At 40.5% G+C, this 14,297-nt stretch overlaps 2 protein-coding genes across 5 annotated transcripts in view; both read left to right on the top strand.

Annotated features, from left to right (window-relative positions):
• The window catches only part of LOC308075808 (E3 ubiquitin-protein ligase RNF4-like), a 72,210-nt gene extending 59,280 nt beyond the window's left edge, over nucleotides 1-12,930 (top strand). Inside the window, exons 1-8 of one of the 4 annotated variants that reach the window (XM_080415769.1) lie at nucleotides 5,296-5,347; nucleotides 6,826-6,869; nucleotides 7,581-7,743; nucleotides 8,404-8,483; nucleotides 9,137-9,149; nucleotides 9,795-9,882; nucleotides 10,838-10,889; nucleotides 11,540-12,930. In XM_080415769.1, coding sequence (XP_080271895.1) covers nucleotides 7,638-7,743; nucleotides 8,404-8,483; nucleotides 9,137-9,149; nucleotides 9,795-9,882; nucleotides 10,838-10,889; nucleotides 11,540-11,689 — 489 coding nt within the window. In that variant the 5' untranslated portion in view covers nucleotides 5,296-5,347; nucleotides 6,826-6,869; nucleotides 7,581-7,637 and the 3' untranslated portion in view covers nucleotides 11,690-12,930. Of the gene's footprint in view, nucleotides 1-5,295; nucleotides 5,348-6,825; nucleotides 6,870-7,580; nucleotides 7,744-8,403; nucleotides 8,484-9,136; nucleotides 9,150-9,794; nucleotides 9,883-10,837; nucleotides 10,890-11,539 lie in introns of those variants that run through there. The other 3 variants (XM_080415767.1, XM_080415770.1, XM_080415768.1) reach the window with 3 other exon arrangements.
• LOC308075857 (serine/threonine-protein kinase 35-like) lies at nucleotides 925-1,974 on the top strand (the record flags this gene model as incomplete). Its single annotated transcript, XM_080415835.1, has 1 exon — nucleotides 925-1,974. One exon carries the CDS (start codon nucleotides 925-927, stop codon nucleotides 1,972-1,974), a length of 1,050 nt encoding a protein of 349 aa, XP_080271961.1.
• Nucleotides 12,931-14,297: the final 1,367 nt, after the last annotated feature.

The raw sequence follows: 14,297 nt of genomic DNA, 5'->3' as shown, positions 1-14,297 counted from the left end.
ATCAGAGTACCCAGTGTGGTACCCACTACCATATAACCGATTGACTTACTATGGATATTCCGGGATTCCTGATGTCAAATGCTGCCGTCGTGTTGATGACGTACATGCGCGTAAATGGGAGACAGACAGACAAATACAAACACTTCCTGCTCTGCACCGTAAAGGAATGGAGTTCTATTGTGCACACTACACCACTTATATTGGTGCAGCGGCACAAACGTGACGCAAAGCGTGGCCAATCTGTGAACACACACACAGAGATGCAGACATTCATGGATTGTCTGTTCTGCACAACTGTTTGTCCAACTGAATCACTCGGCACAACACACCCAAGGTCATTGGTGACACACATGCCCGGACAGATACACAGATTCCGTGACCTAATAGATATATATAGAGATCTATATTACCCCCACCACCAGGGTTGACATCATATTTGGGCAATGCTCATGGCGTCACCCTACACCACAAATGATATAGGCTCACAAACCTTTTCATTTTTCATTGTGCGACAGATACGACAGAATCGTATTCTGCAGGCTGTGCAATGAACATTGCACAGCACTTTAACAACACAGTTGAGAGATCTCATGTTCAGGCAAACTAAACATCAGGACTTCAAACTAAGCAGTTAGAATGAAAGTAATTAAAGATAAGAAAAACTCCTCAACACACAAATTCAACAAAAAAGACATGAACATTTGCAATCGGAGGAGACGAAAGATGGGAAGCGTGCTATGGAAAGCCAATGAAGTCTTATCCTATCCTATCCGATCGATTATTCATGTCAATCGGTTGAAGAAGCAGAACTCGGACGCCAATATGAAGCAGGCCTTGGAAAACAGTGATGGGGATGGCCCCATGAAAGAAGACACTGTCACCATTAATTTCCGTAAAAACAAATTGTTGGATCACACAGTTGTCATGGCGCCACGTTACAGTTTGTTGCGCGAATTTGGCAGGGGAAACTATGGGGTTGTTTACGAAGCTATCACCCGACAAACCGGGGCACGGGTAGCTGTTAAAAAGGTCCAGTGTGACACTCCTGAAAAGGTCGAGCTGGCCCTGGCTGAGTTCTGGGCCATGGCGAGTCTGGGACAAAAACACGAAAATGTGGTACAACTTGAGGAATGTGTGTTACAAAGGAATGACATGGCCGAGAAGATGAGTCATGGGAATAAAAGTTCCAAACTGTACCGGCGGCTGGTGGAAACCTCACTCAAAGGTGAGCGCATCCTAGGTTACCTGGAGGAGCCGTGCTACCTGTGGTTCGTCATGGAGTTCTGTGAGGGTGGGGACCTCAACCAGTATATCTTGTCACGGCAGCACAGTCCCCAAACCAACAAAAGCTTCATGCGCCAACTGGCAAGTGCCGTGGCTTTCTTACACAAGAACAACATTGTTCACCGTGACCTCAAACCAGACAACATCCTCGTTTCACAGAAGTCTGGCTCACCAGTCCTCAAGCTGGCTGACTTTGGCCTCAGCAAGGTCTGCAAAGGTAATCCCAGTTTCAAAGACAGTGACATGTGCGCTGTGACAGGCGGAGGACGAGGTGGAACCAACAGCAAGAGGAGCATTGTTGACGTCAGCAACTTTTGGCTGTCGTCGGCCTGTGGCTCAGACTCTTACATGGCACCCGAGGTGTGGGGGGGCCACTACACGGCAAAGGCCGACATCTTTGCCCTGGGCATCATCATCTGGGCTATGATTGAGCGGATCACATTCATTGACCCAGAGTCCAAGCGTGAACTCCTTGGCACCCACATACGGCAGGGCACGGAAATTGTGCCGGTTGGCAAGGCATTGCTGGAGAACCCCAAAATGGTTCTCCGCATCCCTCAGAAGAGTGGGAGCTCCATGTCAGAGGGAGTGCGGAAGCTTCTCCAGGACATGCTGGCTGTCAACCCTCAGAAGCGGCCTGACGCCTTCCTGCTGGAGGTGCGGATAGACATAGTGACAAGTGATGCATGATGACCATCATCTGAAACCCCTCTCCTTTTTCAAACCACCCCATCAGAGAAGGGGCTTTTGTGTGTGTGTGTTTGTGTGTGTGGAATACAAAAGAATCCTCAATATAACACCAAGGAAGCATACTATTAGTAGACCCCGTCTTGTTTGTTTGTTTATTCATTTTCGTTTTTTGATTTGATTTAGTTCCTCTTACTGAGTCTTTACATTAGACTCAGAGCCATTCCCATGTGCCCATGTGCTGAATTCTGACAGGACACGGCCTATTCTGACAGGACACGGCCTGTCAGAATTCAGCAAATGGGCTTTTTGTATTTTATTTTCTAAAAATATTATAGAACAAAGACGTTCTTTCTTGATCCAAAGAGTTGCAGCATATTCATGATAGCAGCAAAGAGCAGAGAGAACAAAGGAAAGTTTCTTCTGACTTGGAAGTTGCAAAGCCATAGCCACAGGGCTATGGTTTTGCAACTTTGATCAAAATGTAAGCCTAATTTATTCATTCATTTATTGTGTTTTTGTGTTTATTTTGTGTGTGCTTTTTTTGCTTTCTTTTCAGCGAGTCACCCAGGCGGCTAACCATCTTGTATGTGTATCTGTCCCGGCTAATCTGGCAGACCAGAGGACTGATCAGCAGTCCGGTACCGGTTACCTGTAGGCCAGGGAAGTAAATCTCTGAATATTTTTCACATATTATGAATATTTGTTTGAATTCTTTTCACATTTTTCAAATTCATAATCTCAGATCTATTATCCCATTCGCATTGTCCCTCCATATTTAGGCAAGATTAACGTCATTAACATTTAGTCATTCACATGATTCTCAGGGAACCAACATCGTATTAGACCCACTTATTTTATTATTTACCATTTTAATGATTTCATTTATAAGTGGGGTTGGGACACCTCATTAGCTGTATTGTGATTGGCTCATTAGTACACCCCTAGCTGTACTGTGATTGGCTCACTCTATTGGCTGACTCTATTCAGCACTGTGATTGGCTAGTGAGACACATGATGACATTAATAACCTATAAATAGGATTATGCACTTCCAAAAATCATTTTTTTTGGAAGTGAGCTTCCATCACTATGATGACCACTGTGATGACCACACCGCCCACTTCACACTGGGTGTGATTTTTTATGTTCTCACCTGAGATTCACCTTTTTTGTTTTGTTTTTACCGACAGTTCTCTGAACTGTTAAACCACTATTTAAGCCCAATATTATACTTTGGCTATTTGAAAATACCTTATCTTCAAGCTCACAATGTGTCAAAGTTGTGAGCTTGTGGAGCAGCTATTTTCTAAAACGTTTAAAAAACAGTTGCATAAACTAGATTTGAAGACTGCATCAAATCTAGTCCTACATTGCGCTCATCAGAGCAATGGTAACCGAGCTATGGGCATTTGAAGTGTTAGACACTGCTGTAACACTGCTTTGGTGTGACTATTCTCATGCCAGACCACTGAACAGTGTTTGTGCCAGGTTTGAAACGGATTGTAGAAATGGAGTGCCTGTGGCCCTGTGGGGGCCCCTGACTGGGCAACTGGTGGCCCCTGATGTGACTAGGCAGTCCCCTGGACGGTGTGTGTGGCAAGTTTAGAGTAATTCGGAGCAACGGTGCGCCTTGCAAGTCCGGATGTTACGTTTGTGACGTCCACCATTGACCCACCCTCTTAATATGGGATTGTGAAAAACATTGAAAGATGTTCACCTATAATAGGGCCAAAATAGGGTCCCAAGTATGAATCAAACAAAGAACGTATCACTCTTGTGAGTGTTTTTAATATAACATAATACATATTTCTGCAGTGCTTCGTCATTCTATTTTTTTTACTTGAATATTCACCAACCTGGACCACATTAGACTGGGATCAAGTCGCTTTGCAAGTTGCTGATCCGGTCTGGGTCTAGGACGGATACGGAAACGGTGCATGCGTGTGTGTGTGTGTGTGTGTGTGTGTGTGTGTGTGTGTGTGTGTGTGTGTGTGTGTGTGTGTGTGTGTGTGTGTGTGTGTGTGTGTGTGTGTGTGTGTGTGTGTGTGTGTGTGTGTGTGTGTGTGTGTGTGTGTGTGTGTGTGTGTGTGTGTGTGTGTGTGTGTGTGTGTGTGTGTGTGTGTGTGTGTGTGTGTGTGTGTGTGTGGTCACTGGTCAATTCAGAACAAGAACTATATGGATGTTTTTATTGGACTTTATTAGTTGTAACCCACAAAATACAACAAATCTGTAACTTGATTTGCATGTATTTTTGCATGTATTTTTCACAAATGTGTCTTATTTGATTTGTGTTGTGTAAAGCAGTGCTTCTCAAACCTTTTCATGTCAAGGGCACCAAAATTAATATGTTGCTAGTTGGCCGCAGACCCCCATCTGAAAATATTTTGTGTCAGGGACCCCATACAAGATTTGTGTTGTTAAAATGTAATCTTCTTTTCCAAATTTGTTCAACAAAAATGTCTCCCTTTTTATGGCAGATCTACAAGCTCATGATTTGGACATGCAAATTATGTAGAATGAGTACTGTCAGAGTATAGAGCTATTTAACGCTTATTTTAACCAAAGAAAAATCACTTACCCCTTTTTATTATCATTAAAATCTCTATTGCATTATTTGGGGGGCCACCTGCAATACCCTCTTGGCCCACCAGTGGTCCCTGGCCCAGTAACTAAATACATTTACTGAAGTACTGTACTTAAGTACAATTTTGAGGTATTTTTTATTTACTAGAGCACTTCCAGATTTCAGTACTTTTACTTCAAATATTGTACTTTTGCTCCACTACAATTATTTGAAAACTTTAATTCCTAGTTATTTTGTAGATGTTGATTATTATTACAAAACATAGGCCTACATTAACCACTTCAGCCCCAACCACATTTCGGCCATTTGAAAATAGCCAATCTACAAGCTCACATATGCGTTGCGATGCGGTGCATTATGAGCTTGTAGATCTGCTATTTTCAAACGTTTTTTATACATATTAATACATTTGAAAACTGTGAAATTGGACATTCTGCATAATGAGTAGGCTACTTTCTACTTTTGGTACTTTAAGTACATTTTGATGCCAATATTTTTTGTACTTTTACTCGAGTTAATTTTGAATTCCGGATTTTTACTTGTAGCAGAGTATTTCTACATTGCAGTATTGATACTTTTACTTAAGTAAAAAAAACATGTGAGTACTTTTTCCACCACTGACAAAAAAATATATTTTGAAGTCCACCAAACGGAAGTGAACTGCTGCTGCCCGGCCGCTAGAAAAGCTCGCGGGCCGAACAGCAGCCGGAAGTACACACACAGTCCTCCACCATAGAAGAAGTTCTGCTGCCTGCTGCTACAAGAAGCTCAAACACATTCTGACAGAACGGTAGGTCTTTACAATGTTTAGATTTGAATTAATTTCTAAAGGTTTGTATTTTATACGTTGTATGTATATACATATATAATGTTTTATTCCTTATTGTCAAGCAATTAAACGTCAACTGGTGTTCATTGAATGTAAACACGAAGGGTAGGTATATGGTATTAATGTGGGGAAACTAACTGCTAATCTTAGCCACCATTATGACCGTTTAGCCTCTATGTTGTGTTTATATGTTCATGTTTTAACTATCACTGTGTGTTGGAGGGCCGTCTGTGTGCTTTGTTACCTTTATGACGTTGTTCATGTATGTCACAGAACGTATAGGATAAGGCTTAGCTAACGACTGGCATGCTAACGATTAGCTAATGCTTAGTTGGTTAGCATGAACTAATATCACTTACAATTTAGGCATATATGAGCAGAGTGGGGTCCGGGGACCCCCAGAGGTCCTTGAGGGAGTTCCAGGGGGTCCCCAGAAGCTAAATGAAATGATAGTGAGGAACCAAATGGACCCTTATGAATCTGTAACTCGGAGAGTGTACAAATGGACCCGTTTGTTAAATTAACACATTACAATATAAATTGGGGTCCCAGAGGTATAAATGCCATTAAATGGGGGTCCGTACTCCGTAGCCCAATGCATATAAAACTAGGGGTCCTTGAAATTAAAATGGTTGAGATTGAGAATCACTGCTATAAAGGGCCATGGCCGTTAAAATCTTCTCTTATGGGGGTCCCTGGCGTACATTTTCAAATTGGGGTCAGTGGGCTAATAAGTGTCAATTTGGGGGTCCTTGACATGAAAAAGTTTGAGAACAACTGATTTAACAGACTCTTATCCAGGATGACTTACAAGTGTGAGATTGGAATAAGCAGAGTACGCATGAACTCTGTTCAATAGACAACAAGGCAAATGGTCACATAAGTAGGGTTGCAGAGAAAACAAGTTATAGATATTGTATTGATTGAATACTTTTATTAGGCAGAAATGCAAACAGCACGAGGTACAGCCTGACATTTAAAAAATGAACGCATCAACATGCTATCTAAATAACATTATAGTGGTCAGAAAAAATACAACTCTGAATAACAATGTGAGAACAAGTGAGATATACAATGATAGATATATCTTAATAATACACATACAGGACTCCCACTTTCCTTGGTGTTTCGCCTTGATTGCGTCTAAATCCTAACATTTAACTTCACTAAAACTATGCCTAACCCTAACTCTAACCTCACAAACACTATGCCTAACCTTAACCCTAGTCTCACAGAAATTATGCCTAAACCTAACCTCAAAACCCTGTCCGCCTTGGTGAAACACAGGGAAAAGAGACTCCCTTAATAATACACTGGCATGCTGCATCTATCAAACAACGGTGACACGAAGGGTCAAGTAATCCTACAGTTTTACCGTTATGAAATATCACACTAGACTTTATTTCATTCTTGTGTTTTCTCTCTCGTCTTTATCCAAGCTGTCGAGCAACAGGACTGAACCATGAGCAGTGTAAGTTAATTAGTAAGTTCTAGACTCATTTTAAGTAGATCACCCTTATTTATTGTCAACATAGTCTTCCTCTGTGTTTCTTTTATGTTCCCAGTTGGTATTAAGAACATAGGTTTACATTGATCGACAGTCTTGTATCAAGGCTAAGGTTTACAATGACTAAGAAACAGTGGTGGAAAAAGTACTCAAGTTTTTTACTTAAGTAAAAGTATCAATACTGCAATGCAGAAATACGCTGTTACAATTAAAAGTCCAGAATTCAAAATGTACTTGAGTAAAAGTACAAAAGTATTGGTATCAAAATGTACTTAAAGTACCAGAAGTAAAAATACTCATTGTGCAGAATGTCCAAAATGTTAAAAAAATTACGTTGATCTGCTATTTTAAAATGGCTGAAATATATAGGGCTGAAGTGGTTAGTGTATGTTTTGTAATCAAAATCTACAAAGTAATTTGTAACTAAAGTTTTCAACTAATTGTAGTGGAGTAAAAGTACAATATTTGCCTCTGAGATGTAGTGGGGTAGAAGTAAAAGTACAGCAAATTGGAAATACTCCGGTAAAGAAAAACGTACTTAGTTACTTAACACCACAGCTAAGATTCATTATTATATTCATTGTAAACCTACTGTACATGTTGAGCAGTATCTTTAGGCTTTAGGCCTTGCTAGTTTGTTTTGTGTGCGTGTGTTACCAATTTAAATTTGTGTTTTTTTCCCTCCAGGGGCTGAGGAAGAGAAAGTCCACGACTCAATCCAGGGGGAACAAGAAGACCAGCAGGATGGCTGACGATGATAGCTCTGCAAGTGACACTAGCCCCACTAACTCCAACACTGACACATCAGACACCAACGATACCACAGACGTGTTGGACAGCAGCAGCAACAGTAAGTGTTGGTGTTAGGGCCGTACGTGATGACGCAGGGCGAGCTGTCCATATAGCACATTAACCCATTCAATCCAGGAATTTTTTGATTTTAGATTTCTTTGGCTATTCAAAAATAGCAGATATACAGTAAAAGCTCATAGCGCAGCAGCTTTTCTTTTGTGAAAACGTGTGCAAATCTTTGAATATTTATAAAGTGAAAATATTTCACTCAAATCGTTGCTTCTGGGGGGTCCCTAGAACAGCATATTTTGAGATGGGGGCGGGGGGGGTCTGTGGCCAAATACATATAATTTTGGGGTCCTTGACATGAAAAAAGTTTGGGCACCACTGATATTTTCAAAAAACTGAAGATTTGGATGACATTTGCAGAATCTCCAGAAGTAAAGATTTGAGTTACAAATGTTCGGTTTAAAAAACATAATATATTCAAAGATTTGCACATTCTCACGATTTTTCATAATGGTTATAGCTAAAAATCTAAAAGACACAGTATGCGTTCCCGGTCTTAATGGGTGAGTTGAACATGACAAATGATGTGCATATCCGGCTACTATTACTACTGTTACTCTACTGCTGCTCCCACTGCTATTAGTATGACCACTACAGTTATTAGTATGACTGCTATTTGTATTACTACTAAAAATATCACTGTGTGTAGGTGTAGGTGATGTAGTAGATTTGACCTGCGAGGGATCTGACCCAGCTGTTGTTGACCTGACTAACAATGACTCTATAGTGGTGAGATGCACAACACACACACACACACTCACGCTGTCTCTCTTGACACTCCATGGACATACACACACCACTCCAGGCTCCGTACAGTGATGGCTTATTCCGCTTACATGCTCGTCTGTTGCCTTAAACTAGTTTATCAGTTAGCTATTTCATCCAAGAGCATCTGCCAATCAATCATCTGTTTTTTCCCCATTTTTTTTATTGAACCGTTCCAATGGCAAAAATACATTGTCCCAAGTTGCCCTAAATGTGAGATGTGTTGTACAACCTTCAATATGTTGAATATGGTAGAGGCTATGCTAACCAGCCACATCAAGGCAGCACAAAATCCAGTGCTTTTATACATTTAAACGCTGGTGAATCAACACGTTGCCACAGTTTCAACTGCAAAGAAGGAGACGATAGTTGAAACAAGCCCTCAAATCTGAGACTCAGACCATAAAGATGATGAATTCATGTTACTAGTCCTACTAGTCATTGCTGAAAAAGTGTATGCACCCCCCCCACACACACACACACAGCCTAACCATCTACATTTTTAAGTTGACTTACCATAGTAAATGTTTTCTTATTGAACACATTCAGTCTTAATTTTATTCTAATGTAAACAGGTTTTAAATGTAACTTTTCTGTCTGTTTGTCTGTCCGTCCAGGTGGTTGATGAAGGTAAGTGTTATTTTTATTCAACTGCATTTTAGATTTCTACTCACTTCAGATCCTAGATCAGCAATATTATAATCAACCAACCTGTAGTAAGGAGTACAAGGACCAGATCCTAGATCAGTGACATTACAACAAGTAAAACGCGCGAACGCTGGAAGCGAACGCAGCTTGAAAATATTGTGTATTTACGGACTTGTAATCCGTGTTATTTCACCGTGATGGGGAGAGAACATTGACATTGTGTGTGTGTGTGTGTGTGTGTGTAGGCTGTTGTGCATTGTAAGCAGAGCATTGTCTAAATTCCTGCACTCTGGCGCACTCGGGTGGCTGCTTACAGGCAGTGCACGCATGTGAGTCACATGAGGGCATGAACACAGACACACAGACACACAACCTGAGCAGGGTTACATAGTAAGCTCCACTTGGTCGGAGGCGTGCGCCGCGCCTCCTTCCGCGTTCGCAATCAACCAATAGTAAGAAGTACAAGGATCTGATCCTAAATCAGTTCATATCCTAAAAGAAACTCGGATGAGGTAGAATCTGAAGAAAAGGAGAAAGAGATAATGTATTCATTTATTTTTTTGGACACTTTCTCTTTCATCTTACTTAACCTTCTCTCTCTTCCTATCTCCTCCTGTTCTCCGTCAGGTTCTCACACCAAGAGTCCGGAGAGTTACGTGGTCAGTAGTGATGAAGAGGACCAAAGAACAACTGATGAACAAAACAGTAGACACAGGTATTAGACAGTCCTAAAGGTTGAACAGGGTAACTGACATGGCCCTATATAGGTAGAGACTATTAGACATAACATGTATAGGTAGAACCAGGCCATACATATGGAAACTGGAAGAGTGGGCACCTCAATGTTAAATTGGCTATTTTTTCCAAAGTGTTAAAAAATCACATCATTTGACATTTAAGGCCCATCACTTTGGAAGAAATAGACAATTTAATATTGAGATGCCCACAATGTTTAGGTGCCCACTCTTCCATACACATATCCCTACACCAATTTTCAGCCTTAAATTCATATAATTGATCCATACTAATTCTCATAAGATGGTACCATTTTTGTACTTGTTCTGCATCTCAGAGGTTGGCTTTGGACAGGTCAGAAACCTTCCTACAATGACATCATTGGTCATTTCAACCAAGATTTCTCTAGAGATAGAGATTGGTTCAAGTCCAATAGCTTCTATTTTAGCTTCTATTTCAGCGTGCTAACTTTCTAGGAAGAGAGGCTGTAGTTTCCAATGGCTTGGAATCTCCACTGATGATGTAATTAGAGGAAGGTTTCTGAACCGTCCACAGACCACCTCTGAGACACAGAACGAGTATATCTTATAATGAGCATCATTGAGGGCCAATTATACAAATAAGGTTGAAAATGGGGGACGTGCTCCTTTTAATAGACATATATTATTGATGTTAATATGAATTTGGCTGTATAGTTAATAAATAGACATGGCCGGTGTATGCTATTATCGGAATGAATTTACTGAGGTAGGTTGCTCTGTTAATGCAACTCAAATAAACAGAAGGTAACAAATCTGAAATGGAAAAGAAAACATTATAAATATTAAGAATGACAGTACTGGTCGTGGGAGGGAGGGCAGGTTGCAGTCAATGAATTTATCTGTGAATGACAGGCTAGTTATTACATATTCTTATTTTTTATGTTCTGTTGCTAGGGCGACGCCTGGAACCGTCAGCTGTCCTGTGTGTATGGATGCCTACGCAGAGGTAGAAACCATTTTATAATTAAAGGGGATTTCACTTTAAAACACTTCTGGGGTCCTTTAAACATCTACTCTGGCTATACTGTATGTGTGCACCCCATACAGTTTAAATTGCTTAATTCAATATTGAGATATTTTTTATTAATTTGATCAGACACGCCCTCCTTTATAAACCCATTGAACTTCAAACTCCATTTATGCAAGATGGAAAGTGGATTCTGCTAATGTATAAAATGAAAAATTACAACTTTGTGTTTATTGTACTATTTGGATTAGGAAGAATATCTGAAAACGAATCGCTGCTTATTTGTCGGACATGTTAGAAAACAACCATAGTACCTTTTTACCAATCATTATTATCATACAAATAAAATGCTGAACTGTGCTTCATCATGTTAGACATTGGCAGAATCTCCTTGCTTGAGTGTTAGTGTGATAAGTGTGACCACCTGCCAGACCAGCACAATGTGTTGTGTTAATATGAATATATGAATATCGTAGACAGCGGTAGGCTAGTTGTGTCTACTCGCTGTGGTGTAATGTGTATTAAATGAATAATTCTATTATTTACCAGATCATAAAGGGTGGTATGCTAGTAGTGTCTGGTCAGTGTCGTCATATAGTCTGTATTAATATGAATTATTTCATTTACAGATCGTAGACAGCGGTAGGCTGGTGGTGTCTACTCGCTGTGGTCATGTGTTCTGCAGTCAGTGTCTCAGAGATGCGCTCCATCACTCTCACAGCTGTCCTACCTGCCGCAAGAAACTGACACCTCGACAATACCACCCTATATACATCTGAGCACTTCACTGTGTGTGTGTATGCACGCACGCACGTGTGCCTGTGTGTGTTAGATTTTAAAGGACATTTGAGGGGGGCGTCAGTTGGCGCAGGGGGTCAAGTTTCTGCCCACCACTGTGTAGATGGGTTTGAATCCTCCACGATGCATCTGGCTTGGCCTGGCGTTGCCAGCAATATACCCTGTGCATAACCGTAGTCCCCGGGTTAACAGAAGGTGACCTGTCCGGTTCCCTTTCAACATAGCTTCATTTGATTGTTTCTGTGGTTCAAATCTGTTGCTGAGCCAATCAAGCGAAGCTATGGGGGAAAATGAACCGGAACCGGTCATGTCGCCTTCTGGAAACCCGAGACAGCAGTTATGCACAGAGCCTATTGGCTGTGTTCATGGGTGGGTGGGGGAGGGCAATCTCTGTTGTTACATTAGCGACTCCTACAGGTTGGTCAGGGCAGGGCACCTCTTCAACAGGGACCTGGAACTGGGAGGGATGGCGTGTTCGTCTGCATGCGTTACATCCTCCCGGTGAAATAACTCGGTCCTGTGAAAAGAGGTTGGCTGCTGATGTCACATGTATCAGCCAAGACGCATGTGGTTGACTACACCATCTGCAAGACCAAACGGTATGGGTCAGTGGACTAATGGCATAATTACCAAATTGGGAGAACATTCAAAAATACAAAGTTAGTCAATCTCATCTGTGGCTGGTAAGTCTGTACTAGCCACTTTGGACCGCTGTTAGATTAGAGAATGTGATACATTACCCTGTCTTGTTCTGACAGATATGGTATTTATATTTAATTTATTGTATTTTTTTTATTTCTCTTTTTAATTGGTTTTATTTTCTCCCTGCACAGGGTAATCTCTCCTACCAGTGTACTGGATGTCTTTTCTTTTATTAACCACTTAAACCCTCTAGTTAACCACTTTCACTGTTAAGTAAACTGGACCTGAGCTCTGTACTTTCCCCCCCAACGCCAAATCTCTTCACCAAAAATTGCCAATCTACAACTTCACAAGTTGTAAGATTGTAGATCGGCTACTTTTGGCTACCCCCCCCCCCCCCAGAATATGGATGCTTTGGTTCAAGTGGTTAAATAATTGTACTTGTTTTAGAGTAAATTTAATAAAGCTTATGTATCTTGAAGTTCAATCATTTACCTTGTGTTTATGAGCTCACCACCAGATAGCTTTCTGAAGAAGACCTTCGTTGAAACCTAAATAAACTGTTGACCATGGGAGCAAGTTATTTTACTCTGGACTCTTTATTTTCTTTTTACCAGCCTTGATCAGTTTGTCCTGCACCTGGTTTTTATAGTGGATGTGCATGTGCTTTTTTCTTTCAACACCAGAGAACTTCCCACAGCAGTCTGTTACTCTGAACACACTCAAATACTGAAATATTAAGGTCACTTTATAAAGGTGAAATATTAAGGTTAAATATAATTTGAAACTCAAATGTTAGGGTAAGATATTCCCTGTATAGTAAAGGTTCAGTGTTACGGTTGGCTGTAAAGTTAAAATAAAACTTAAAACATTAAGTTCTACAAAATATGTAGAACTTAATGTGTAATAATTTGGTCCCCACTCCTTGGTGTTTTTGTCACTTGTATATTTGCACATACGTGAAATTTGTCCTTTACATTTACCCATCCTATAACTACTTGGAGCGGTGAACGCCATTAGTACAGCGCTCGTGGAGCGATTAGGCGTCAAGTGTATGGCTCAAAGGCACTTGGACACATTGAATGGAATCAAACCTGAGACCTTCTGTTTTCAGCGTCTATGAACTAAAACTAACCTTTTCCCAGTAGAACACATCAAGAATGTTAGATATCAGTGTGAAAGGATGACATTGACCAAGTTCTGGAGTACATTTACTCAAGTTTGTACTTCAGTACAATTTTTACAAACTTCTACTTTGCTACATCTCAAAAGCTAACATTGTACTTTTTACTCTATTACAGTTATGTGACAGCTATAGTTACTTTGCAGATTTTCGATTATTCGTACAAAACATGCATTCACCACTTAAGCCCTATTTTATACTTCAGCTATTGCGATGGAACGCGTTGTGAGCTTGTAGATTTTAAAAGAAACATTTTAGTACTTTTACTTTGCTACTGAAAGTAGATTTTTATGCCAATAATTTTGTACTTTATTCAAGTAATTTTTTTTATACAGACCCTTTACTTATATGGCCTTATTGATACTTTTTTTAAGTGAAAGACCTGAGTACTTCTTCCACCATGATTGTGTGTGTGTATGTGTATGTGCATGCACCAGGGGGTACATTTTGTATGAATACATTGTGTGTAATAATAAAGAATGTGTATATAGTTTGTGTGTCACGCTTGCAGACATGTGACATTGTTTTATTGGTGTTCCTGCAGGTCTGCTGACTTGTGAACAGTATAAGGCTAGCTGCTGTTTTTGAATGCGACCCCCATTCCTCCTGTTCAATGTCTGGCGAGAACATTCCTTCCATTAATAACTATGTTACAGAGACACAGGATGAGAAAGAGCGTGAGAGAGAGACAAACCGACAGGCAGAGAGTTAGAGAGATTTTTTATTATTTTTTTTCCAATTTGTGTTTATTTGCCTATGTAATC

This window comes from Gymnoscopelus braueri (genome assembly GCF_963280865.1).
Source record: "Gymnoscopelus braueri genome assembly, chromosome: 20".
Taxonomy (NCBI): domain Eukaryota; kingdom Metazoa; phylum Chordata; class Actinopteri; order Myctophiformes; family Myctophidae; genus Gymnoscopelus; species Gymnoscopelus braueri.
The sequence above is the reverse complement of the archived record's forward strand: the minus strand, read 5'-3'. Positions and strand labels throughout refer to the sequence as shown.